We start from the raw sequence: 23,116 nt of genomic DNA on the forward strand, positions 1-23,116 counted from the left end.
AGTTCAAGTGCTCTTGCACCCAGACACATGCATTAAAATATCATTATACAGCCACTCAAAGTTTTTAATAATATTAAATTACTGAAAATGTATTGCTGGATAAAGCAATTTAGGGACTCTGTGCATGATCAGTTTAGTGAATTCACTCCTACCAAAACCACAGCATCAGACCCAAACACCTCAAAGCCTGTGCAATATCCCAGAGTGGGAATGCCAGTCCAGCCCAGGGCTGCAGCCCCCCGGGCTCCAGGGGTGCTGGGGACCACCCAGACTCACCACTCAGGCTGCCTCCTCTGCTCAGCCAGCTCGTGCAGGCGCCGCAGGGCTTTCTCCTGCTTCCTCTCATCTTTCCGGGATCTTGACGAGACATTGCGAGCAAATTCCCTTTGCTTGAGATCTTTCAACCTCTGAGGCAAAAGAAAGCAGGGACGGATCAGATCAAAGCTGTTTGTGGTTTATCCAAGAGCAGCTCTTTGCTGTAGCATTGGAAATTGCAGTGTCAAGCCCCTCCCCAGGGACATTTATTGAGCCAGGATGGAGTAACAGCATCTTAGCTCAACAAACCCCACGGAGTACACTGCCATCCTCCCAGAAGCTGAAGGAAAAGACAACTGGTGGTCACTTTTGGCTATGACTTCAAGTTCTGTGTACACCCCTTTCCAATCAACACTACTGGTTTTCTCTAGCATGGACAACAAAGCTGATTTCAAAGCAACAAGCAAATTCTGGAAGGAAAAGGGGAAAAGAAGAAGGATTGTTTACTTTGCTACTCTCGCAGGGTGCAGATGTACTTGACAAACAATGCATGACACGAATCAAGAGCACGGGCCAAAGGACAGGAGGGATTAGCTGGTGCCAGTTACCCAGGAATGACATCTGACAAAAGCAATGTACCATTACATTGGAGAAGGAGCCAAAAATCCCAAGCAAATGATTTTGTAAGCAAATCCAGAATACAACATACACCACAACCAGTTACTTATTTTCCTGACAGCAGTTCTGAGAGGGTCAAGAAACAAACTGCTCTAAAGGCAGGAGGGTCTCTTGGGGTTGAATACTTTGGGGGGCAGAAGCACCAAGTTCCCCAGAAATCTTATCATGAGAGAGCAAACCAAATCCCGAGGAATTTCAAACATCCTAATATCACTGAGGAAGTCTAGATAGCCAATTCTAATAGAAAATAAACATCCAAGACTTCAGAACATTTTGGGAAGCCCTTGTCTCAGAGCACCAGAAAAAGAGCCTGCTGGTTTTTCTTGGAATATATGTGGATATTCACAACATTTTTTAGAGTGCTCTACAGAAGTTTAAGTAACAGAAAGCAACAAAGACAGACCTCTACCATCCTAAAGGGACTCATTGTTCTTTTTTAGTGCACAATTCAAAACCCTTTCAAAGGGCCCAGTTCCAGAACGCATCCTGTTCTCAGCTTTTGGAAAAAGTTTCATGTTTTTCAGGCGTTTCATGCAGGGCCTGGGAGACTACCGGGACTCAGAGCAAGAGTCACTTTGGAACAATTCTTGTACAGGATGTACAAATCACTGGTGAATTCTAAATACTTCTGGCTGGCTGACTCTGCCTCTTTGCTGGAGCAGCATCAGACTGCCACACACAGAAACAGTGATCTGGAAACCAACCCAAAGCACAAATTAGGGGAATTAAGCTGGCCCAATGTAAAGAGAACATTGCTTTGTGAAAAAGGGGGAGATAGGACAAGACAGAGGATTCTCTTACCTAATTATATCTACTAAATGTGGTTGATTGTTACCAAAATCAGAGTGGACGACACACAAAAAAGATACAACTACAGACACCAGTAGAAAGAAACTCACTCTTGTGATCTGGACTCCCAAATTAGAAGGGTTTGCTTTCAATACATCAGCTGAAAACGTCACATCACAAAGAAAAAAAGAAAGTAAAAATATAACAAGAGTGGAAGAGAAAAAAAAACCAACCAAGCAAGCATTACTAGAGAGCTGTGGGGGAGTGTGCCAGCTATTCTATGGAGCAAGAGCAGAGCCAGCAGAGCCACAGGACCGAGCCAGGGTCTGGAGCAGGGGGACACACACGGACACGCACAGACACAGCAATGATCCCACCTGGAACAGCAGAGCTACTTTCACCAGGACAAGTAAAGGGCTCAAGGGTTTTGTGGTGTATGTTAAATATTGAAGAGTAAATTTTTTTCCAAGAGGAAGGAAAAAAAAATAAAATAGATGCACTGAGCAATGCTATCAGCTTTTTCATGCTGATTTTGAAAGTGTGTCTGAAATGCTCTGGGAAGTTACAGCCACCAACAGCTGACAAAACTATTTAATGGGGGCTGATGCCAAGTCTCGAGATCACTCATCCATTTGGAAAAAAGTATGACCCAGCTATTTACACCAGACATGAACTGTGACCTTTCCCTCTCAAGAGGAAGGTGCAATGGTGCACTCAGAGCCCCCTGTGCACTCAGGCGTGGTCCTGATCATCCCCCAGGACACGGCTTGGGCTCAGAGCTGTTGAGACTGATGCAGCTGCCCCCAGTACATGGCAATTTGAATGCAAACAGAATTAAATGCCCATTATTAAATGCTGACCTTTGTGTGTCTCTGCTCCCCCAAACCTCCCACTCTCAACACTTAAAATTTAGAGGTGTGAAGCAAATGAACTACCCCAAAGTACTGTAACTCTGGAATATGCACCACAGCAACTCCCAGCTGCACCCAAACATGGGCCCTTTAGGCTGACAAACCACTGGCCCTGGTGTCAAGAATGCTGAGAATTTGGTACTTCCAGAATTGGGGAAGAGTTGGTCTGGTTTTCAAAGTACCAAGAGATCTCAAGGCTGAGTTTCTTTTTATCACACAGGAGTCAGGAGGAAGTCTTGCTGGGGAAGTACAGGATAGAAAAGCTCACAAATGCACTGTGCCAGCTCCTTGGAAACGTAAAATACGGAACAGAACATAGCTCGGCTTCTTTGACTGACCTAAACCAACACAACTATCATCAGAAACTACTCCAGCTTTGCAAGAGACCTGGCTGAACTGCATTATCTTCCCTAAATGCATCCTGGGGGAGGGAAAGGGGGGGAAAACAGGAGCCCACACTGCTCATCTGTAACTACCTGCTGCAGGAATGAAAAATACCCAAAACTTTTCAAAATAACCTGTAACTCTCCCCTCATTCATTAATTCAAATATATTAGTGAATCCAGTGATTCATACCCTCAGAGAGTGGATAACCAGCTCACTACAGCCATGCCCACCCTGCTCCCCAGTCCTGACTGGGAAGGAGCAATCCAACGCCTGAAGTACAAATTTCACTGAGTGAAGGGATCATGTGGAGCACTGAAATGTTGCTCACACACTTCCAGGTCTCAGCCTGCCCAGGAAATGATTTGAATTAAACAGATATTTAAACTCAGCTTACACTAAAGAAATTTCCATCTAATCCTGAGGAGGGTGTTCATTATTCTAATCCCCCCAAAAACCTATAAATGACTTTTTGGACCACGCCATATGTGTGGGTGTGAGGGGAGGCTGGAGGGGCACAGAACTGCCCCTTCCCCAGCACCACAGAGAAATTCCAACAAGGATTTAACACAGCCACTCAACCATTCTCAGGGAGCTTCTATGCTCCACAGGGAGCCCTGGTAACTCATACTTTTGGGGTGAATCCTCCCTTTTTAAGTCTTCCCACTATGCTTAGCAAGACAATGACTTTTTCAACAGGATTACAGCCATCAAACCTGTATTAAATCAAACACATGTTTCATGCTACTACTGGATTTCAGAATTAAGGGGCATTTTTTCCTCCATGGGCAGTGTGTTTTCTGAGGCAGCGGTTCATCTAAGCAGCAACGTCTTTTCGAACTGCAGGATGATGGGGACCATAAAACCAAGGAATATTCTGCTGGTTTATTACTTCAGCTGTCAGAAGGGCCACACTGCAGCGACCAGCAGTGACACAAATCATGAGCACTTACATAAAATTTCTCCAAATTTCCACATGCTGTAGGCAGTAGTTCACTACCTCCAGCCTTCCTGGGGTTTATTAATAGCTGCCACCCCCCTCAGCTTTGGAACAAAGAACTGTATTTTAAGTTTCCAGCCTTGTTTCTAACAAAATTCCAAACTCGTCTCCGCATTTCCACCGGAGTGCAAATGGAGCTCCTAAAGAGCAGCTTTGGTATCAAATCTGCAGCTACCTCTAGACTGCAGCACAAAGAGGCCACAGTGCTGGATTATCTCCCAATCCCTGCATGGCTCAGGAAGGGCCAAACTGGCAAACACCACCAGTACCTTCAAATTCTCACAGATCAACTTAAACCAGCTGCACTACAGCACTGCTGAAAAGCTCCTGAGAGTCCATCCCAGGCACAGCAAAGTGGGGAAATCCAGGGGGACAAGCAGGAGTCAGGAACTGTTGCAACAGGGAAACCACTGGATCATCATAGAATGGCCTAAGTAGGAAGGAATCCCCAAGGATCATCCAATTCAAGCCCTGCACAGACACACCAACAATCCCACCCTGTGCACCCCTGGGAGAGTTGTCCAAGCACTCCTGGAGCTCCGGCAGTCTCGGGGCAATGACAAAAGCCAGCACACCCCAGATTTGGCTGATGAGATAGTACAGGTAAGACCTCCTCAGTACCAAGCTAGGATCAGAGCTTTACAGGCTCAGGACCAGCAGTAAACGGATTTTCTCCATTTAATGTGACAAAGCCACACAGCATCACTGAACTGAGGCCCACTGAGAGACGTTCTTTGCCTAGAAGTGCCAAGCAGAAATCCTCACAAGACAAAAGCACTGTCACACTGTCACCAGACCTTAAGATGTGAGACTTTCATGGCAAACCTCATACTGAGATGGGTCAGAGCAGATCCACCTCTGGGGCTCAAGGCAGGAGGCAGCTCCCGTGGCATTAGAGCCCCCTCCCCCCTTGCCATTGTTCTCGTGTCTCCCTGCCAACTCACATTAAATAAAATAATAATAATGTACTTTTCATTCTGTGCCAGCAGAATTTCTGGCTTTCTGAACTTTTGATGTCTGCCTGATTCTTTGCCCCAAAAGCTTCTGGGAGTGAATGACACCATTAAACACAAGCTCAAAGGATGGCAACCTTGATCATTTTACTGAAGTGAGAACACAAGCCTGGCTTATCATTGGTCATCAACATTCTTTGCATGCTTATAAACGAAGTGAAAGGAACACAGGGGAAATGGCCTGCAAATGCTGTTTTATTTCATCTTAATTTCCTCCCTAGAAGGAATGAGTATTTGTCTTAGCTGGGTTAAGAAAAAGACAGAATGGGTTGGGTTGGAAGGGACCTTAAAGCTCCCACCCACTGCCATGGGCAGGGACACCTTACACTATCCTAGAGTGCTGCAAGCCCCGTCCAACCTGACCTTGGGCACTTCCAGGGATCCAGGGGTAACCACAGCTTCTCTGGGCACCCTGTGCCAGGGCCTCGGCACCCTCACTGGGGAGAATTTCCTCATCATCTCTAACCCAAACCTACTCCCTTTTCAGTTAAATCCATTCACCTTTGTTTTATCATTCCATGCCCTTGTCCAAAGTCCCTCTCCAGTTCTCTTGTAGCCCCTTTATTGTTTACTGGTGGGTTTTCTGAGGGCAAAGCAATTCTGGAGGAGAAGAATCTCCCATGTAACACAAATACCTCAGAGATTCCCTCCTCAGTCTTTTCCATTCGAGCTGTGCTTGGAGGCCCAAGGTTTTAGAAATCTCAAGTCTCCCCAAAACACAAAGTTCAGGGTTTGCATTCAGAGTATTCCTCAACTCCAGCAGTGACTGTCTTGATAATTTTATTGTGCTTGAACAGATCCCTCGGCATGAGAAGCAAAGATGCAGCTAATTAGAGCACAAAGAGAACTGCTCATCTATACTTTCAGTTTTGAGTTCCACCCTCTTTCCCAAAGAACTTCTTTATGGAATACATTCCCTTTGTCCTTTCACAAAGAGAATCTAGGCAGAATTAATCACCTACACCTCCAAAACACCATACACTTAGGGGAAAAAAACAGCTACATAAAAGCCTGCATTTAAATGCTGGTTTGTGTTCTCCCAGGGAACCTGGCACAGGTTCACTCAGGAACATGTTTGTTTTTCACAGGGAATGCAGAAGGGGAATGTTTTCATTCTGTTGGGTCAGTGACTCAGTAAACAGCTCGAGCCCTCAACAGGCACGTGAGCAGACCCAAGTGATGGTGGGAGACTCTCCAAGTTCTTGGATTGTTAAAACCCCCCCACAGTAAAAGCTGACTGTAAATGCTACATAACTGACACACAAGATAATTCCAACCACAACTCTTGCAGGCTGCTCCAGGTGCTGGGCCCTGCACATCCAGGTTTATTTGATAGCAACACACAGACTGTGCACAACCCAGATAAGGGGCTCACACTCTTCTTCACACAAATCTAACACAAGCTCTTTATCTTAATGGATTTAATATCTTAAACCCCAAACCAAATAAGGAGCCCTCACAGGTGCAATGCCTTAAGAACACATTCTCACTGAGTCCAGAGTGCTCTAGGACTGTGTGAGCTCCCAAGGATCAGGACATTTTGGATCCGCAGGAAAGCAGCACAAATATCACAGAATCACAGACTGGTTTGGCTTAGAAAAGATCCTAAAGATTACCTTGTTCCATCCCTTGCCATGGACAGGGACACCACACTATCCCAGGTTGCTCCAAGTCCTGTCCAACCTGGCCCTGAACACTTCCAGAGATATACACTGAGACCATCTTCACCATTTAAGCTCCTTCTTAGTTGTAGAAATTTTTTTTCTACATTTGCCACCTTTGTCTGTTAACTATCAATTATTACTCTGTTGACTGTCAGGACTGGGCACCATCAAGAAGTGGGGCCCTTCACAGAAGGCTCAAAAGGGATCAAAATCCTACAGCTAAAAAAACACTGCTGAAGACATCAGCAGCTGTACAAGAAATTATGAGATGCAGCCTTTTCCAGTTGCTCACTGAAGGGTATGTGAACTGAGCTTATTGTCCCTCCTGCAGGGCCATCTGCACCCACTCCAGCTGCTTTCAGTCCCCTGAGTGGGACAGGCCATGTGCTGACCAGAGGGTGACTGGTCCTTAAGACAGCTGCACTTCTCATCTCAAGTATCAACCTAATTAAAACAGCTCCAGAACAACACTGCACATCTCCAGCACAATGGCTAAAACATGCCAATGGTTTGGGAGAACAAATGCAAGGATCTTTTCCCAGGTTGTCTTTGCTGCCTTTTGGAAAAACTTGGTGTTGAGATTGATTCAGATGTAGCCAAATGGTCTGTGAAACCAGGACAGGCAGGAAATAAAGAGAATAAACCTCCCCTTTAATTGTTTGGTGTTGACACAATTTTGGTGGGTCCAAAATTCATCCGGTTGGGATCAATACACTTACCTATCATCCCTGTTGGGCAATAATCCTGAGTTCCTTCCTGGAATACAAGACAGTGTCTTTATAACTCGGGAGTGGAAAGGGATCTGAGGATGGAACATCTATTTACAGGGACAGCCTAATGCTTGCTGAGCCACAGAGGGATAACCAAACACTTCAACGTCAGGGGGGATGTGGAACTAAAAATACTTAAAAGCAAAAATGCTGTGGAAACTGAGCCAAGAAGAAGGCAAAAATTAGCTCTGTTGTCTCAAAAACTACCACTGAGACAACTAAATCTTGCAGATGATTTATACCAAGCTGGGTTGCTGTAACTAAGATACTGTAATGGCCTTTCTTCCCAAGAAAGCCAACTGATGGCCTACTTTTAGGAAAAGTTCATGTTTTTCCTCAAAAACTTCAGGCTCACCTTTTTGCAATCTCGCCTTCTTGTCCAAAGAGACAAACTATAAAACATCAACGTGCAACATATCAAAAACACAGCTTTTTTCTTTTTTTTAAACTCTTTTAAAATTTCGATTGGACTGCTGGAGATGAGCCTCCCTGGAGCAGGAGGGAGCACAGCAGTGAGATAATGTTACTTATGCAAATTCTCCCTCATTCTGTCTGGGGGGTTTCAAGTTCACTCCCTGAACGCTGACCCAGCGGGGTCACAAACATTTCAGCCCGACAAAGCTGGACAAGCAATTTTTTCCCTAAGCAAAGCATGATTGCTTCTTTGTTTAAATCCCTCTGTAACTAGAAATTAATGCTGGGTGATGCAGCCAGAGTTTGGAAGCTCATTTTCTCCAAAGCCTGCTTGAAGTGGCTGCAATGGATGGAATTATCCAAGAATATAATTCCTCTCAAAATAATCAGCAGTACCAAGCAACCTCCAAATTCTTTCTCCTGATGAGATGATCCCACCCAGTGTGTGCACAAGACATTTTCCTCTCAAGCCACTCCTGCTGATGACTCCTTTTATTGCTTTCCACAGGTTGGTTTCCTCTTGCACAGCATCTCCAGCTGCAGGAGGAACTCTGTGCCTGGCCAGGCTCGCTCAGTGCCCCATCAGTCACCAAGGGCTGGAGCAGTTCACGGAATCCCACGGCACCAGCACACCAAGAATGTGACACAAACAGGTCCTGCCACCTCCCAGATAAAAGCAGGTCACTGCACTCGGGTTTCAGCCAAACTGATGGAGACCTTCCAAGGACGTTCTCTGCTCTCAGGTGTCACCACTGAGCTCGGCCAAAACCACCCCTCTGCCCCATAACCAAGGGAATAAATGAATTTCTGCTCTTGATCCTACCAAACCACTCTTCTTTACACAGCCCAACTGCCCTGCCATGAGAATTCCTGGCAAGACTCCCTTAGTTCAAAGCAGATTCTCTGTCATATCCTGCACTTAATACATACACAGAAAAATCATCCTCCAAAGCCACATTCTTGTTTTTAAGCTGGTTTTACTGCTATTTTGCAAGCTCTACAGCACATCCTCCTTGAGTTACCAGCATTTTGATGATTGTGTTGTTAGAATTTATGACTAGGAACGTCAAACCTCTCCTCTGAGCCCTTCCAGCCCTGGAGGAGCCCAACACTTCTATTTGCTGTGCAGTTACATCTCATTTAACAGCTTAAATGGTCAAACAGATCAGGCTAACACAAGAACTTCCATTACTTACTGTGCAGCATGAAGCACCCTGCAGACACTACAGTACATCCCTACCTTGGGAAAAAAGCCAGCTCCACAGAGACTCTGAACCCTGAGAATTACATAATATGGGAAGTGCTCCTTTCTTAGGATTGCTTTGACACAGCCCATTATTTCCTACTCTGTTTTCAGTAACTCCACACAAGACAGACTCAGGCAGTGAAATGCTCACACATGGGGAATCATCACTCCCAAAGCTGTACTAATGCTAAAAGCAAGCTGGGAGCCATTCACCCCCACATGTACTCTCCCCAGTTTAAAACCAGCACATTCCTAACCCTGGGTCTTTCAGGGGCTCCTTGATGCCAAGCATGGAGCAGAGCTTGGGGATCTTTTGCTGTTTTGTGTTCTTAAATGAATGATGGGCATAAAAATCTTAGCCAGTGACATAAAACACCTATTCCTGGACCAGTAAGGAAAACAGATACACCAGGGAAACTCCAGTTAACCACAAACAAGACCACCACAATGAACATCAAACTGATGAACTGTGCTGTATACAATTTATTACCTGCTTGTGAGCATGGTCATAAGAGTTGATGTGGTTGTCAAACTCTTGGTGTTTCTGATACTGCTTGTCACAGAGTTCACAGTAGAAGTTTGCTCTGAGGTCTTCCAAAGCCTTGGCAATGGCCTTTTCTTTATCAACATAATCCTGAAAAATTAACAAAAAAATGCTTCTGTTAGGTGTCCTGTAGAACAGGCTGGAAGATGAAGGGTTAGTCCTTTAAGGAAAAACAGTGCTTAATAAAAACTTAGTGCACATTGATTATATTTATTACAGGATCACTGTGGTTGGAAAACACCTCCAAGATCACTGGGTCCAACTCGTGCCTAATGCTCACCTTGTTCCCAGCCCAGAGACTCAGTGCCATGTCCAGGCCTTCCTTGGACACCTCCAGGGATGGGCATTCCAAACCTCCCTGGGCAGCCCCTGCCAAGGCCTGACCACCCTTTCCAGGAAATTCTTCCTGATTTCCACCCTGAGCCTCCCCTGGCCCAGCCTGAGGCCGTTCCCTCTCCTGTCCCCATTCCCTGGAGCAGAGCCCGACCCCCCCTCCCTGCCCCTCCTGTCAGGGAGTTGTGCAGAGCCACAAGGGCCCCCCTGAGCCTCCTTTTCTCCAGGCTGAGCCCCTTCCCAGCTTCCTCAGCCCCTCCTGGGACTCCAGCCCCTTCCCAGCTCCGTTCCCTTCTCTGGGCACCTCCAGCCCCTCAGTGTCCTTCTTATCATGAGGTGCCCAGAACTGGACACAGCACTTGAGGTCCCTCAGCAGTGCCAGCTCAGGGGACAGTCACTGCCCTGGTCCTGCTGCCTCCTCAGTCCTGGGATAGCCCAGGTGCCACTGGCCGCTTGCCCACCTGGGCACACCTGGGCTCATGTCCAGCTGCTGCTGACCAGCACCTCCAGGTCCTGTCCAGCTTTCCAGTCACTTTACCCCCATCTGAAACATCCCCATGGGGTTGCTGTGACCCAAATGCAGGTCCCAGAACGTGGCCTTTCTGAACCCAGTTTATTAAGCTGAGCAGCCTTTGCAAATTCACAGGTGGGATTCCAGAACTTCACAATGCTGGCCTCAGCTCTATTTGTTACCCAGAATCACAGAATATTCTGCATTGAGTCCACAAGGACTCAACACCCTCTGGTCATAGCAGAAGTATCACTAAAAGGAGACTGCTTAAAACAAGGCCTGCAGTGCTGATAGGGGAAGGCAGCTCTGCCTCAGGGAAGCCTCCTGGATTCTCTGTGCTCCATGGAGAGGTTCAAAGCCTTGAGCTAACCCAGAGACACACTGGCATCAAACCTAGGAGGATCCCTGCCTTTGGAATAGAACCTTACAACTCTAAAGCTGACACTGCTCCATTTTGAGTGCTAAGAGATGTCTGCTTGATCTTGGTTTGGCTGCCTGAATTCAGGAGGGAGAAACATGGCTCTGGCTGGGAATTACCCTTCAGAGCCTGCTGAATCCACTGCAGTGAAATATTCCCAGGAGCAGAACTGTCCCTCAGGCTGGGCTCAGCACAGTGCCCACTCTGCAGTGGGCACAAGGAGCTGCATTTTAAAGGACAGGGGAGGGAGACAGCCTTAGAGTACTGAGAGGGTAGAAAATCAAACCTCCAGGCAGAAATGAGGTGTCTCACCTGGCAACAGCCACATCCTTCCCTCTTTTGCTACAGCTTTGGAATATGCACCAGGCTCTGGGACTGGGGAAATCCCAGTCTCTCAGGTGGCTGCACTGCCTGGAAATCCAGGTGTGGAAGGAGCCTGTGCTGTCCCCAGGGCTGCTGCAGATCTGGGGGGCCTCTGAGATGCACCTGGTGCTGGGACACAGGAACCTCAGGGCTAAGCAGCTGTTCCCTCTTGCCAGGCTCTATCAATTACATCCCCACCAGCAGAATTAATAAAACATCACCACTTTTCATGAGCTCTCTGGAGGAGGTTTACCCTGAGGAGGTGGAAGCTTTTACTCAAAATCAGCTAAAAATGCTGCATCACAAAGCTCACTGTACTCACTGCAGCACTCCCCACATAACCACTGACCACAGGCATTTCAACTGGAATAAAGAGAAATTATATAAAAAAAACAGCCTAACATTAGAGAAAAAGCACTTAAGGATCTTTCTTTCCATCTTCAGTATAAACTTCATATGGGAAGCTTCCTTCCTCAGCATGAGGAGGCAGCAAACATTTAAGACAGAAAACTCTGAAAGGTTTTTCTTTTGAATTTCAGATCTTGTTCAAGACAATATGGTTTATCTTCTAGTTACCACATCAAAATGGCATTAAAATAACATTACTGAGTGTGTTTTATATAAAAAATTTCAATACCCGAGGTGAGGAAAAAAAATCTAATAAAAAATGTTAGTGTTCATGTTTGGGATTGTTTTCAATTTAAAGCATTGTTCACTTCTACATAAAAAAAGGAAGCAACTTCCTTCTTCCATCTATTACCAGATGCCCTTGTTAAGAAAGAAAAAAAAAAAAAAAATCAACAAATCTGGAGTTTTGAGCCTGAAGCAGGTCCCCAGGAAGACAAGAAAGGAAAACAGAGCAGCGTGAGCTCCACAGAACACGGACGTTTAAAGTTCCTCTGAATCCCAGACAAGCTTCCTGTGCCGTGTGTAGGATTTTTCTGAGCAAGCATCCTGTGGCTAAACAATGAAATCCAGCCATTTGAGTGATCAGAACCTATACAAAAGAAGGGAACTGAAAAAACATTTCTGGCTGCAGAGTTATCAGAAATTCCTCTGAGGCTCCCTGAATGGCTGATCAGGATGCACTGCCATTGGCAGTTACATAATGGGCTCCTGTGGAGCAGCAAAAAGTAACAGCTGCAGAGATTTTTCACACATTAATACCAAAATGCAAGGGGCTAAGGATGAACTGAGCTAATAAAAACCCACTGGAGCTGGGAGAGACTGCTACTGCTCCAGAGCTCCTGAAAAAACCTGTGCTGGATGAGGGTAGGAAGAGAAAAGCATCTCAGAGCAACACAGGCTGGGCTGTGTTTGGAAAGGTAACAGTAAATCCCAAGAACTCCAGGATCACAAAATGGTTTTGGCTGGGAGGGACCTTCAAGCTCACCCAGCCCCACTCCCTGGGATGGGAAGGGACACCTCCCACTACAACAGGTTTCTCCAAGCCCCATACAACTTTCCCAGGGATGGGGAGTCCACAGCCCCTCTGGGTACCCAAACACCTGCAGATCACTTACCAAGCAAGTCAAGGTCTCAAGAATAAAAAAAAAAAAAAAAAAAAAAAAAAAAAAAAGGAAAGGAAAGGAAAGGAGGCTATAAATTTTCATAGCTGAACAAACTGCCTGAAGAATTAACTGTTCAAGTGGGGAAATGGAATTTTAGATTTGCCGAGGTTATGTTTAATTTTAATGGCAGTGAAACTACTTTCCCATTATTTCTCAAATAATTAAAATTTATGCAAGACTGACACTTCATTTGGATGTCTTGGGCTCTTTCTCAACCCTGGTACTCCCCAAATCTGCAGACAATTGAACAGGCAGGCTTTCCTAAGAGCTGATGGACTGCAGGGGCTGGGAAGCAGAAGAGTGGATTAAAGGATGAGCAGAGACCGTGTCTCCACAGAGAACCTGGTTACAGCTAATCCAAGAATGCTCCTGCACGTCACGCTCAATCCCAACACCACAGCTCATTTTTATCAGCCCTTGGCTTAAAAATAAGCCCATAGGTTTTGTAAATCCCACAGAAATACAGAATTTGTCCTTTTTCTTAATGCTGCCTGAACAATTCTTCCAAAGACCTCCAGCCCATTGATTTCTCCAAGCTGGAGCCATGTCCTACCTTTCCAAAGCAAGCAGGATTTATGCAGTAACATCACAACGTACTGCTCACTCCTCACCCAGTACAACACAAGAGCTCCTCCCCTCCCAGCTGGTAACTGCCCCTCTACCGCTGCAGGTTTTGTCCTGACATGGCAGGCTTACTCCAAAATCTGGCAGCCCTGGGTGTAGGGAAGGAAATGTCCTACTCGGCCCAGGACTGTTCCTTCCAGAAATGGAGCAAAGCACACAGAAAAATCCCCACTGTTGTCCTGGGGCTCTTCAGCAGCTAAACAAACAGGAAGGTTCATACCAGGAAGTGAATAACCAGTGTGTTAAAATAGAAATCGTCCCCACAATAACCAAACCCAAGAACAGTGAACTTCTATTCTACCCCATCACTGCAGCAGAACGAGGAGAACTCAGCCCCATCAGAACAGATCTTTTCTCAACCAGCCCACAGACACTGTGATGTTGATGCCCCTGTCTCTGTACCTTGTACTTCTGCCTCAGCTCCTCGGTGTCTTCCTTCTCCACTTCCAGCACTCGCCTCCGCTCTGTGGCATCCTCGGCGTAGTCGAGCTGTTTAAAAAAAAAAAAAAAAAAAAAAAAAGAGAGAAGAAATGCAATTTGGCCCATAAATGCATTGCACTATCCAATCTATCAGAAACCACAACTAAACAAGTTTAACTGAAACAGAATCTATGCAATTTGTACTTTGCTTTCCCTGTTTTGTCACCTCAAGTGTAAAATAGGTCATTAATCCCTCTGATGTGGAGGGCCCTGGCAGGCCCATGGCAGCTTTGGGGAGGGGAAATCTCAGAGCCCAGATATTTTGGGAAGCATCTACACCCCAGAACTGAGGCTCACAGGGATAAACAGAGGATGCATTTTGCAAACAAGTGTTTTCTTACTGCACTGCTTCAAGAGCAAGTTGTTCTTTACCTTGGATGCACAAACTCACTTTCAAATGCCTTTGGCACCCATTCCCCAGAAGCCCCGCAGGGGTGAGGGGAGCTCACCTCCATCTCCATCCGGCCCATGCCCATGACATCATACTTGACCACAATAGGGATGGGATCTGTCCTCCCTGGAAGAGGAACACACAGAGAGGGGTCAGCATAAGCTCAGAACCACAGCTCACTGTACACATTGGGTTTGGGTGGTTAGAGATCTTGCCTTGGAGTGCAGAGACCAGAAAGCTACAGTGAACCAAACACGAGCCATTCTCACAGCTTACAGCCAACCCTGCGCCCAGCTCCGAATGGCACCCAGGATGAGAAATGCATTTTCTGAACATTAACTGCTCATGTAAAAGCTTCTCGTAGTTAATGTTCCCCCCATGACCAGCCCTGGGGCAGGGCTGATAACAGGACTTGAGCCTTCTCCTCAAGGCTTCCACATCAGGCTCCTCATCCTCCCATAAGAGTGAAGAAGCTGCTAATCACATTTCACTCTTGCAGCTCATGAATAATCGATTAGAACTTCCCCGTAAGGGATGTGGAAGCCTCCCTCCCACCAGCGTTTGCCCTCCCCAGGAGTCAGGAATGCTAAGGCGAAGGATGGCACAGAAGCCAAACTTCCCTCATCCCAACCAGCCGGTGCAGGCCGGGGTTGGTCCCTGCTCCCGCAGCCCCGGAGCGATGCTCTGGCCCCGCCGTGTCACCTGTAAGCTGTGAAAAGGACTGGTTGCGAAGAAAATTGACTTTGAACTAATCAAACTATGCTGGAGATTTTTTTTTTTAAACATATCTTTAATCCACTCATAACCAGCCAAACAAAGCAAAATGGGGCAGACAAGCACTTTACTACCACAGCTTTTTTTTTTTTTTTTGATTTTCAATTATCATTATTTTGATTTTTACATCACAACTGGCACTGGTGGTTGTGATGTAACCCACTGACAAAGTACTTACCTTCTCCAGTGCAAACCTTGAGTGAAAAAACAGAATGTTTACTTTCCTTATTTGCCTTCTTGTTTGGTGTAAACAACTCTTTTGTTATACACACATACACAGGTATTATACCTTTGGGCTAAAAGACAGACAGGTTGGCATCAAGCAGAAATATTCCACTGCCATCCACATGTACAAAAGGTTAAAGTCTTTACAACTGCCTCAGAAAACCTGGACAGGTGTGAACTTTTTGCCAGCATCAGCCATAATTCCTGCCAAAAACGCAGCCCCAGAGGGGCTTTTGAAGCTTAAAGTACAGACATGTGGTTTTATTCAGAAATAAATCCATTTAATTAATTGCTTGATGGTTTTGTTGCTATGTCCAGGAATCTGATGGGCAGGTATCCATCAGTTCCAAAAGTAGTGATCACATTGATCTGAAATGGTTTGGATTGAGCTTTCCTTTGGGTATTTAATCATCTTTGACAAAGTTTCTCTTATGCCCAATGGTATAATACAGTAAGCAGTGACTGCAATTTTTAGCAAAAGGACCAAATTAAAGACAGGTTATAAAAATGACTTCCTAGGTGCAGTATGACTTTCATAACGTCTCAGCCAGGGATTTACTGGTAAATGGTGAACCCAAATGGAATGGCTGGCACCAAGTGCCAACAATTTATTTCTCAATTTTTTTTTCAAGCTTTTCTTTTTTTTGTTTGGTTTGATTTGGTTTTGGGAATTTTTGGTTCATTTTTGTTTTGTTTCTCCAGCAATTGAGATCTTTTGATGCAGCCTCATTGCCCTGGTAAACCCCTGTATACAAACAATGCATCAGTACTTTTGCCTTCTAAGGCAGTCAAAGTTTTTGTTTTTTTTTTTTTTAATTCAAAATCTATTTGGAAATTGCAGTAGCAAGTGCTAGTGCCCATCGTGTTGGGGGGAAAAAAAAAATCAAGTTTGGACAGTATTAAAAATTTATGTTTAAACTGATTTTGGCAGTTCTAACACAAACAGAAACATCCCTTCTTAGCAATACCCTTTAATGAACAAGGATCAGACAAGTGTGCATAAAGAAAGGAAAGGAAAGGAAAATGAAAGACCAAGCAGAAGGATGATGGCTACAACAGAGAAAGTAAGCCTAACATTGGTGCACTGATGACAAAAGGAGTAATTCAGTCTGAAAATAAAAAATTACCACTGCTAAGTTTACCATCACCACAACAAGTCCAGGATCATAACGCTGTAAAAAAGAAACACCATTTGTTAGGCAGAAACCATTGGGGGCAGAAAATAGGCCGTTTGGCAGAGAGGATGGGTTAAAAAAAAAAACCAAAAAAAAACCAGGAGGCTTCTTGCTCACCCCTCCACCCCATGACCGAGCTCTGCCCTGCAGAACCAGGGAGCCACTGAACAGCTCTGACTCCTGCTGGGTGTTGGGAGAGCTCCTGGTGACAGCCCTGCTCCAAGGAGGCACTGAGGCACAGGTAAGCAGGCAATTCAACAAGGAAACATATCAGGATCTTAAGGAAGTAACAAATATTCGGGGCCAAAAGGAGCTCTGCTTGCAGGTAAGAGGAGAATATTCCATGTGAAAAGTGATGCCTCTGTTTTAAACTGAACCATCATGTCATTATGAATGGAACCTCGTGTGTGACATCCAGGTGACAGGTGGCATGTAGCACAGCTATGGCAGCACTGCCAACCCCACATGGATCCCGCTGGAGCCAGCTGGGGCAGCAGGACACGATGCTGGGCACTGGGATGGCCTCACCCTGTGTCCAAGGAAAGCCACGATGGTGAAGGGACAAGGACAGGCTCAGGGCCACTCCTCACTTGCTGGTTGCCAGGTGGGACATGGGAAGCGGCCAAAGGGGGGAAATGGGACTCTCCAAGTTCCTTTGAAGGAAATTCCTTGAGGAAAGTTTATCCCACTGCTGGCCATGACAATGGGATCTTTCTCAGCAGGTAAACATGGCTTGGACATTGGGAGCCTCCCAGGTCTGGGGTCCCTGCTGAGCTTTTCCTGTATACCAGCATGCTTTGAAGGGTATGTAAGCTTCCAAGGCCCAGAATTCCCACACTTCCTACCACTCATCGGGCTGCAAGCAGTGCCACACAGACAGCTAATTCCCAGGGTAAATCCTACTGTGTCCCTGTCCCAGCCCCCTGCACCCCGCATCATTTATTTTCTTTTTGAGGCTGGTCACAAACTCCTTCACAGACTGGTCACTGCACAGGCTGCAGACCCCAAAGCAGAGAGGGTTATTGCATAAAACACTTCCACACACAGGGAAAATATCGTAGAGAGGACAGAGCAGGAACCCCCAGCAGGATGGAAAAAATAAAGCTGGTCACATAAGAGTCACACCTTAGAAAACCCAATCTCAAAGTAAATTAGGTTAGTAATGATTCCCTAGACTCAGAAATGAAATGAGATTCCCAAAGTCACTGGCTGTACTTGTTTTGCTTTCCTCTCCCCAAGAAATGGGAAAACTTTTCTCCCAGCTTGTGAAAATTTGCTCAGACCCAAACAAACTCTGACAGCTACCCCTTCCCAGTACCCTGCAGTGGCAGGGAGCACGAGGCCAGGCAGGCTTCTCCAGATTCCCTCCTTTTTAACTGCATAAAGTTATTGGATACAAGCAAATACTTCCCAGTGCTATAATTTAATAAATCTTGGGAAAATTAATCCTAAAGCCTCAGGGCTTTGTTATCAGACAGGTCCCACTGCACATGGAGTGTGGGTTCAGGGCCATGCTCTGGCTCTGGACATGGTGTGGATGCTGCTCTGCCCTCTGGAATGGGAATATCCCAGCTGGAGCTGCCTCTGATCCTGTCTGAAAACACCAGCGTTGTCAACACCAGCCCATGTTTTATCCTGTTTTTAACAAGTCAAAACAGAAAACAGTTTTCATCAGATTTGCAGATTCAGAGGAACTCCTCCCTCCAAATAAAGCATCATGGCAATAGAATCCTAGAATGGTCTGGGTTGGGAGGGAACTTAAACACCAGTTCCTCCATGGAACAGGGACACCTTCCACTATCCCAGGCTGCTCCAAGCTCCATCCAGTCTAGCCTTTGACTGAGCACCCTGTGCCAGGGCCCCACCCTCACAGGGAAGAGTTTCCCCCTAATATCTAATGTAAATTGATCCTTTTTTTTAATTTATAACAACATCTACTCTTTGTCCTATTCCAACAGGTAAATTTCTCTGTAAAAGAGACATTCAGATATAATGATGAAAAAAAAGTACCTCAAAAATTCTATGTTAACATAATTCAATCAAATCTCTTTCAGTATGCCCCTTATGCACAGTGTGTAAGCACCACAGAAGTAACATAACAACCATAATCCTGCTTGTTTTGTTGACATCTTCATAGAAATTCCCCCCAGGTACAAGCTTTGTAGGATCCAATCCTAGAGTACTGATTGATATCACACTTGTCACTGGAGGAGAATTTAATAAACTCAGCATCTCCAGAGGACACAGACAACAGCATCTGATCTTGCTGGACATGGAGGATTTCTTCTTGTTATCTTTATGCTGCAACTGAAACCCACAGTAAGACACAACCTTCCGGGGGCTTTCAGCTGCTCCTGGAAAGGGACTGTCACTCAGCTACGTGCAGGGCAGTGTCATGACCACAGCACTGGGTTGCTCTGGTGGATAAGGGTTGGTTTGTTCAGTCAGTACAAACCCCACTGCAGGCTCTTGAAGGGAAACAGGGGCCTGCAGTCAGCAACCAACACCTGAAGGAATGGATCCACATGGACAGGGCTTACCTTCAGCTGCACTCTCTGGGAAGAGGGAGATAGGGAGGAGTCCCTGGGCTCACAAATGAGTTGCATCTTCAAAGATGAGGATTTTGCAACACTCCTGGGACTGTTTCCATACAGTATGGGGGGGACTGGGTTCTGCTTCCAGGGAACAAGTGACAGGACAAGAGGGAACAACCTCAAATTGTGCCAGAAAAGGTTTAGTCTGGATACAGGGGAAATTTCTTCATGGGAGGGGTTGTCCAGCCTAGGCAGAGACTGCCCAGCAACCCCCTCCAGTGGTGGAGTCCTCATCCCTGGAGGGATTTAAAAGCTGTGTAGATGTGACACCTGGGGACCGGGGTCAGTGGTGGCCTTGGCAGCTCTGGGCTCCCTAAAAGTCTGTGAGAAACCAAGAGCTGTCCTGTTGAAAAATCAAGCCTCCTCATTCAGTACATCAAAGGGGAGAGGGGAGAAAAATGCACTCGTTTTCACTGGTGCACAAGTCTGAAGTGCTCCTCACTGGCTAAAAATGACACCACATTATCAAACTCATTCCAGCTGCTGCAAGAAGCAAATGAACAAACAAGGGCAAGCTTTAATCCTGGTCCCCTTTGGGAATTAGATTTGTGAGCTCATCCTGTTTATGCCAGATTTCTGGAAGGGGTCAAAACAATCAAGAGACTCAAACAAAGATTCATCATCCTTGGTGGCAAACAAAGTTCCAGAGAGGAGAAAGTGATTTCCAAGAACACAGAAACTGCTCTGCGAATTTAATACTTACTAAGCAAGGGAGAAATGATGAAAGTCAAGTTGTAAACATCCTAATCATGTGGAAAACTTCCAATGGGAGCTCAAAACTTCGCAGACACAAACCAAGGGTGCCACTTGCAGAAAACTAAGCTGAGGTTTGGCTCTGAGGCACCAATCAGAGCTCCTTGAACTTTTACAGGGGAAGGAACGTAGTGGAGTCTGGGGTGAAAAAACATCCCTACCCCAAATCTGGACAATGGATTAAAGAGCAACACAGAAGGTGTTGGAGCAAGAACACAATTGTGGTTGATTTAGGATAGGAATTCAAGGTAACAGTTGCTGTCTGTGTTCATCATGGTGAGCGGACAGGGCTGAAGGGTCTGGTCCGATTCAGTCAGGGCAGCACTGAGGAATGAGACAGGCTGTGCATGGCCACGGCCTTTCCCTTCTCCACACTCTTCTCTCCCAGTTTAATAAAACTGCTCTTCCACTGCACCAACACAAAGCATCAGAAAGTCTCATCCCAAGCCAGGCAAAGGCACCAGTCACAACAAACACGTGGCACTGAAAGCACAATGATTTTAGATTTCACTGGCTACACCCACTCCAACAACGCAAACTCACCACCTCTAATCAAGGGAAGGATCTTGCACCTCCAAAAGCTAACAAGGGGGCAACTGCTTCCCCCAAAGGACACTAAGGCACTGAGCACACCTCCCTTTCAGTCTGTTGTCTGCTGGGTTGTAACACAGCAGTGAAGGATGGGTATGCTGACAGCAGCCACAGCAGCCAGGTTTCTCAAGCTAAGTTCACATGAAAACATCACTCTTAGAGCCACTGGCGTGATTTGTGTTGCAAACACATGCCTGGAAATGTTCCTCCACGCCAGGACTGAGGTTCCTGTGAGGACATGTGAAGATATAAGAAGATAAGAGAGTGATCACAGCAATTTCTTGGGCAGTCTCGAGACTGCCAAACCAACCCATACCTAATGAATAAAGGCACTGTTAAGCATTTTTATCTGCCTCTCCCGTGTTTTCCTGTATTTATTACAAAGCTCCAAAACCCAGAAAGAAATCTGACACTCCTCAGTCCCTCAGATGCTCCTTGTTCCATGTTCACAGGCCTGACACACATCCACCGTCTGCCTCCACGAGATCAGAGGAGCCAACAAATGGAAAACACATTAATATCTGAGTTGAAGCCATTTGGTGAGCGGGTGACAGCGCCAGGATTCAAGACCTTGGAATTCAAACCCTGGGCTCATTTCTCCAAGCTGCAGCTGCCAAGTGATCACATTTGTGACTGATCTCAGTTGCTCAAGTGGTCAAAGCTCTGTTTATTGCTCCCTACAGCCCGAGGAAAATCCAGCAAAGGCAGTGCCCGCAGCCACCTGGCACTGCCTTGGGACGGGGACTCGGATCCAGCTCCATCCCACAGCCAGGGATCACCCCCCAGGGGCTGCCAGCACAGGATATTTCCTGCCTGAGCTGCGGGATCACGGCTTCACCTGCAGCTCTGAGCAGCTTCCAGCACTTGTCAGACGATTCTGCTCCTCCATCCTGCTCAGCCCTTGGATCAAGAGGGAATGTTTTCCTTTTCTGAACAGATTTGGGGAGGAATGTGCCAAAGAAGAACTGCACCATAGTGATGCTGAGGGGGGAAGTGCTGACTATATTTATCCTCACAGAATTTGCAAGTCAGAGCACAAATCCACTTATGCTTTTTATTTTAATTGAAAACCATGCAATAAAAATACAGCTTGATGGAGGAACGAGATTTTAGCATTTGCTAACAAATTTGCTATACCTGACTTTGCTACCTATCATGAAAGGATAAAATAAACCCAAAGCACTTTTTATTAACTACTGCTCCCTGTATCACCAGGATGATTCATACGATCGGTGTGAGGCACACCTTGGTCAACAGGAACAGCACTGCCCTGACAGTCTGTGCAGGTTTATTAATTTCAGCCTGAGTGGAAGGGAACAAGGATGCAGGAAGGGTTCCCAGCTCTGCATGGCACTGCCAAGAGCATGGCCCTGCCCTCTCCTTGCAGCATTACATCAGCAGAGCTGCCCCCCAGGGAGTTGGAAACAGCTCTTCTAGAACAGTTACACTGAAATCATGCCAAAACTTGGCTAAAACCATAAGCAAACACGAAGGAAGTTATTACTAAAAAGGCAGAGGAAGCAGGGGACAGAAAGCATTTCTTCAGGACCAAAGGCTACAGGGTAAGTTCCTGCCACTGCAAGGACCTGCCCCAAAAGGGACGTCCCTGCCCTAAACAGAACCACCTGCTGCTTCTATTTCCTGAGTACTGGAGATAATCCAAGTCCCAGCACAGACCAGCAACCACCCACCTTGAAACTCCTTTTATTTTCACTCTGAGCATTTTCATCACAATAACCAAGCACACAATGAGATGCCTCAGCCCTTGAGGAGCAAACACAGGAATTCCAGAGCTACACTGAGCCCCCACATTACCTGAGCTGTTTGATTCACAACTGAGACACTGAGGAGCAGCTCTGCCATGACAAATCATGTGAATCATGTGATCTCTGTTGCCATAGCAAAGTACTACACTGGGATTCACCTCTCAGAGATACCACAAAAGATCAGAATAATCTTGGTCTTGGGAATACTGTGGGAATGTGCAGTAAATCAATGCCTTCAAAAATAGCAAATTAATCATACAGGACACAGCTTGTGGTGTAGGGGAGTTTGTTACTGCTTCTATACAGGTGGTGGGGCTGTTTTTAAAGTGTCAGGGCTACAATCAGGCACAAATGTTTACAAGAGAAAACTTTAGAGAGGTAAATCAGTGTTGAATAATTGTTGTTACCCAGACTGGCTAAGGATGACCTGGACCCGTCCACCAGAACCAGTCAATCCTTCCTCAGAGTCCCCTCCATATGGCCAGTAAACATCAAACCTTCCTCCTGCCCTCTCCAAACCCTCCCTGCAGAGCTGCACATCCTCCCCAGACCCTGCTATGACCCAGGAAGCAGCAGGATAACTTACTCGGTTTCTCCTGGTCTAATTAAATGAGATTAAACTACTGGTTTTAGTCTTGCAGATATACCTCTATAGTACTATTACTTCATATTAAACACACAAGTCCAAAAGAAAAAAAAAAATCCAGAAGTTTTCAGCACAATTATTTTTTTCAAACAAGACTTGTCAAAAAAATTGACAGGGAAAAGGCAAAGAGCTTATAAAAATATTTTCAAATGTACAATTCAAATTATCCCACTTCTGCACATCAGTCTCCTGGCTTTTCATAATACTACTTAATGGGAAATACTCATTCCAAG

General features: G+C 45.9%; 1 protein-coding gene across 9 annotated transcripts in view; it reads right to left on the reverse strand.

Moving 5' to 3' along the window:
• GPATCH8 (G-patch domain containing 8) overlaps window positions 1-23,116 on the reverse strand; it is a 54,544-nt gene that overhangs the window by 4,922 nt on the left and 26,506 nt on the right. For 5 of the 9 annotated variants that reach the window (XM_088179793.1, XM_088179798.1, XM_088179796.1 and 2 more), the window contains 6 exons: window positions 14,418-14,485; window positions 13,891-13,977; window positions 9,615-9,758; window positions 7,414-7,450; window positions 1,833-1,882; window positions 277-407 (listed from right to left, as the gene is read on the reverse strand). In XM_088179793.1, coding sequence (XP_088035919.1) covers window positions 277-407; window positions 1,833-1,882; window positions 7,414-7,450; window positions 9,615-9,758; window positions 13,891-13,977; window positions 14,418-14,485 — 517 coding nt within the window. Of the gene's footprint in view, window positions 1-276; window positions 408-1,832; window positions 1,883-7,413; window positions 7,451-9,614; window positions 9,759-13,890; window positions 13,978-14,417; window positions 14,486-16,485; window positions 16,531-23,116 lie in introns of all 9 variants that reach the window. The other 4 variants (XM_088179800.1, XM_088179801.1, XM_088179797.1 and 1 more) reach the window with 2 other exon arrangements.

The sequence above is a fragment of the Sturnus vulgaris genome, chromosome 27 (assembly GCF_052056855.1).
Source record: "Sturnus vulgaris isolate bStuVul1 chromosome 27, bStuVul1.hap1, whole genome shotgun sequence".
Classification (NCBI taxonomy): Eukaryota; Metazoa; Chordata; class Aves; order Passeriformes; family Sturnidae; genus Sturnus; species Sturnus vulgaris.